Here is a 4,722-nt window from a genome sequence, read left to right as displayed (position 1 = left end):
AACACAAAGTCAATGATTAATCATTCTCATTCTTTCTCTGAGTACTTGATATAGGAAAAGTGAAGAGAATTTAATCTTCAGATTTTTTAGGGATGCTGATCTGTGTGAACTAAAGCTGGTAAGGAATGAAAAAGGCCAAACACTTACTCATGAGAGCGTTCCTGAGGTGTAACCACAATGAAACTTCTAAACTTGCCTTGATGCTGTAAGTACTACTGAAGAACAGATGGATTCTACTACCAAGGATCAACTATACACTCACTTCCTTTCATTCAAACAAAACAAAACCATACACACACTTCCATTCAATCCATAATCATCACCGGGTCAACCAAAAAGGGCCAGGAACAGACCCAAAAATGAACAAAAAGGACAGAAGAAGGCAAACAAAGAAAAGGGGAATAGCCATTCAAAAGGATTCAGAAGAAAATGCCAGAAAACTTTCCTTCAAGGGAAGAAAAAGGTACAAAAAGAAAAGGCGTTCCCTCAAACAGAAAAAGTCCAGTTCAAAAGCACAAATGTAAACGTTCCTTGGCCCCATAATTAAGACCACTAGTCTTCCACACCTCCATAAACCCACCTATCCAAAGATCCTTGGAAGGAAAGACATCTACACTTCATAGGAAAGCAGCAGAAGAGCAAGTTCTGAAGAATCACATCCAGGAATGGACAGAGAAACACCAAGCCCTAAGTGATAGTGAGACAAAAGATCAACAACCTTCACTTACCTAGGAACAAATTCTTTTTACTTGTTACCTATGGAAAGTAGTTTATTTTTTTGAAAAGATTATGATTGCTCACTGGCTCAAGTTTTTGATGTTGAGCTATTCTTTGAAATTGAGCAGCCTAAACCATTATTTCTGAGTTGTTTGAGGACAACTAACAGTTTAGTTTTGGGGTGTTTGATGGGACGTAAATTTGTTCCCATCTAAGCCTATTTTGATGGAAAAATACCATCTGTTCCCTCATCTGATGAGCAACTTCAGCATGAAAATCGCTTGTTTTACACATTTGTGACAAAAACACAGTGGGGGGACGGATGATGACGTAATCCTTTGAAAACATATTAAAAGGGGAACAGATTGAGAGCATTTATTGCACCTGCTCCACTCATTTAATGCTTCTGATCACTTTGCAGGAAACATGGAAACAAAGTCTTCATAAAGCAGAGGCGGTGCATCAACTAAGCACAAAGAAACGTGTACAGCAGGGAATAAAGAGTTCTCATTGGCTAAGAAGAAAGCAAGACATGGGACTGCAAGAAAACGGCTAATCATCAACATTAATTGTCTCACCAAGCAAGTTGCAAGATTCCAAACACTGTTGCCACCGCCCCGTCCCTTCAGTCAAGAAACCAACTCCAAAGGATTTTACAAGACTGTCACTTACTCTTCTGCCTATAAATAGGACGTCCCAAACACGAAGACATCATTGAATTCCTTAGGAATCAAATTCCTGAAGAAGAGATCACCTATTATTATTTAGTAGTTTTGATTTTTGTATAGTTGTAGCTATAGTTAAGTGACAACACTCATCCCTTATTCTGTAACACTCACTTGAGACTCCTCACAAGCATCAACCATCTTCTCCACTTTATATTTTGTTGTAATCGTTCTTGTTACATTTCAATAGTGTTTCTTCTTTCCTTTCCACTCGTTATCTCTGAACTGAATCTCGGGTCTATGGGACTTCAGTTTAGAATAATTATGTTTATAGTAACAGCCACGGGCTGAAGTATCTGTGGAACGGATAAGCTGCAAAACTCTTAAAGAATTATTTTCAAAACTCTTGACTGAAGCTTTTTGTATTGCAAAACTCTTAAAGAATTATTTTCAAAACTCTTGACTGAAGCTTTTTGTATTTCTCTGGCTAAGTAAGCTATATTCATTCTGTATCAATGGAAATTGAACACATACTGAGAAAGGAACTTCCTTAAGGAAGGAATTTCAGACAGCTTAGCCAGTGGGTGAAGGTAGTGTTTTGGAAACGACACTATTGGTCACCTTAGAAATAAGGGGCCACTTCGTCCACTTTAAGGTTCTGTACCAAGTACCTGTTGGAGTCAAGGGAGCCATAAGAATATGGAAACTTGTGAGCCATCCAGTCCATGAGCTGAGGAATCAGAGTTGGCAGTTAAGAAACTGGGACAAAGCCAAAAAGTGCTAAGTCTTGAGCAGAGAAAATAACTATTTAAGAATGGAGCAGTAAATCTGTTCCTTGTGTTAAACTGTTTTTAAAATCATCCACCTTGTTGTCTCTTGATTATAGTTATTACTGTTTTATTTTTACTTTATTCAATCTTGTATCTATCAATCTCCAATGATTATTGTCACACCTTCTCTTAAGCAGGAAGGCTCGTATATATAACGCATCGAGTAATTGTTTGCCATCAGACTGAACTTACTGTTCCTGAGGAACGTTGTCAAGACAGTAGAGAACGTTTGACCAGACAGTTCAACCACTAACTTTTCTTCTCATTTTCATTCTTTATAAAATAGTTTAAGACATTATTTAGAGTTCTATCCTCGTGGAAACGATAATCTTGACATTAATACACCCATTATTACTTGATGCGTGCACTTGCGCACTTGGGTTGGAAGTAAGGGAACAAATCTGTTTTCTTTTGCTAATTCAGAACAGAGGAACGTCGCTCATCAGAATATATATTTTTCCACCATCAGCAAACCACCAAAAACCGTGCATCTGGGAGTAGGGTTGGCAAAACGGGCCAACCCGGCTCGACCCGGCCCAACCCGCATTCAACCCGTAAAAATCGGGTTGGGTTAGGGTTGGCTCGATAACATAAACGAGCCAGAAAACCCAACCCAGCCCAACCCGAGCCGGGTTAGGGGTTACTTGCGGGTTGGCTCGATAATCAGCTCGCGGGTTGGCTCGGAAAAAAGCTCGCGGGTTGGCTCAGAAAAAAGCTCACGGGTTGGCTCGAAATAATGCCAGTGGGTTGGCTCGCGAGTTGGCTCAAAAAAATTGATTTTTGTGAAACTAGTCTTATTTGTTCTCCAACACTGCATAAAATTATCATCACTGCCAAAACTATTGATTGTCTAATGGATAATGGTGTAAAGACAGTAACTAATAAAACATAACCAATAAATTAAGAAATCTCAACATAGCACTAGACAAACACTTTACAAAATAAAAATTGCCCTATGAGTTCCCATGGCCATTACAGAACAATATCAAAGTCTAAACATCCAAAAGTACACCATCATCATTGGATCATCTACAAAGTTTCATGACCATTAGATCCCCGTGAAGAAGCTAATATATGGGAAATACCATCTTCATCATCATCATCATCTACAAAACACAAACCATAAAATGTAAATAATCAATTAAGGTTACAATGACAAATGAAAATGAAATTTTAATTGCATTGAAAATAAATAAATTACCATTGGCATCAAAACCAGCCAACCAATTGCGGGTACATACTAAAGCTTCAACATTCTTTGACAACAACTTATTTCTATATTTGTTAAGCACACGTGATCCAATGCTAAAAGCAGATTCAGATGCCACAGTGGTAATAGGAATGCTTAACAAGTCACGAGCCATTAATGATAGATTCGGAAAACGACAACTATTATCCTTCCACCATTGCAATGCATCAAAACTATTCCAGTTGTCAATAACCAATATAGGCTCCTCTAAATAAACATCAAGTTCAGATTTTCCAGCATTTATTGCAAGGTGTTGATTGTGCAAGAACAATTCCTATCATATTTGAGAAGTGCAAAAACATAATAATTGAAGTAAGTAAGTACATGCATATAAATAAAGGCGTGAAAATGAATATGATATAACATAATTGAAGCTTTTTGCTAAACATGAACTTACATCAAAGATCTCATCATTCCATCCTCTCGTTTCCATTGACCCTTGACTTGAAGAGTGAGTGTTATCTTGACTTTGATCAATGGTAGTTGATGAATTAATGTTTACATAATTCTCAAAGAGCTTATACACGTTTGCCTTTATATTTTCCATCTTGTCATCATGTGTGTAAGCATCAATCTTTTTATGACAAAAAGATAATGTAGTAAACTTAATCCGAGGATCAAGAACAGCTCCTAGTGAAAGCACATCACTATACTCTTCCCAATATTTTCGAAACTTATCCATCATCTTATTAGCCATGCTACTTACAACCACATCTTCATCATTACTCATATGAATGAGAACACGCTGAATTTTCCAAACTTGTAGAAAATACAAGTTAGAAGTAGGATAAGAAGTGCCAGACATCAAATTAGTGATATCACAAAATGGTTGCAAGAACCGACAAAGAATTTCCAGCCTATTCCACTCTTCTTCTGAAGGATAATACTTGTAATTTCTATCACTCAATTGGAGAATTGCCAACTCACGCCTGAATTTGAGAGCACGATTAAGCATTTCATAAGTGGTATTCCATCTAGTGGGTACATCTGCTATCAATGTAGTTACAGTTTTCTCACCACCAACTTGTTCAATGCACTCCTTAAATTTGATCATTCTTGATTCTGAGCCTTTTATATATTTAACACTCTCTCTAATCCGAGACAAGGCATCATTTTCAACTTTTACTCCATCTTGAATAATCAAATTCAATATGTGTGCAGAACACGCACATGAAAAAATTTCCCATCACATAACAACAATTTTTGCATATTCAATTGGCTTCTCAAACCACCAACCATAGAGTCATTTGCAGATGCATTA

At 37.3% G+C, this 4,722-nt stretch overlaps 1 protein-coding gene across 1 annotated transcript; it reads right to left on the bottom strand.

The window, feature by feature from the left end:
- Positions 1-3,241: 3,241 nt before the first annotated feature.
- LOC133306604 (zinc finger BED domain-containing protein RICESLEEPER 2-like) lies at positions 3,242-4,515 on the bottom strand. Its single transcript, XM_061506926.1, has 3 exons — positions 3,859-4,515; positions 3,414-3,735; positions 3,242-3,318 (listed from the first exon to the last, which is right to left on the bottom strand). The coding sequence occupies exons 1-3, from the start codon at positions 4,513-4,515 to the stop codon at positions 3,242-3,244; spliced, it is 1,056 nt and encodes a 351-aa protein (XP_061362910.1).
- Positions 4,516-4,722: the final 207 nt, after the last annotated feature.

This window comes from Gastrolobium bilobum, unplaced genomic scaffold (assembly GCF_033153095.1).
Source record: "Gastrolobium bilobum isolate Gb01-03AN ecotype WA unplaced genomic scaffold, APGP_CSIRO_Gbil_v1 utg2894, whole genome shotgun sequence".
NCBI lineage: Eukaryota > Viridiplantae > Streptophyta > Magnoliopsida > Fabales > Fabaceae > Gastrolobium > Gastrolobium bilobum.
Note: the sequence above shows the minus strand (reverse complement) of the source record. Positions and strands in the feature narration are given on the sequence as shown.

Excerpts from the sequence above, each read along its gene's own strand:
- LOC133306604 (XM_061506926.1), bottom strand. The coding sequence starts at position 4,515 with ATGATCAAATTTAAGGAGTGCATTGAACAAGTTGGTGGTGAGAAAACT. Across the intron at positions 3,736-3,858 it reads GGAATGATGAGATCTTTGAT|GAATTGTTCTTGCACAATCA; the intron begins GTAAGTTCATGT and ends CAAATATGATAG. Across the intron at positions 3,319-3,413 it reads GGCTGGTTTTGATGCCAATG|ATGATGATGATGATGAAGAT; the intron begins GTAATTTATTTA and ends TGTGTTTTGTAG.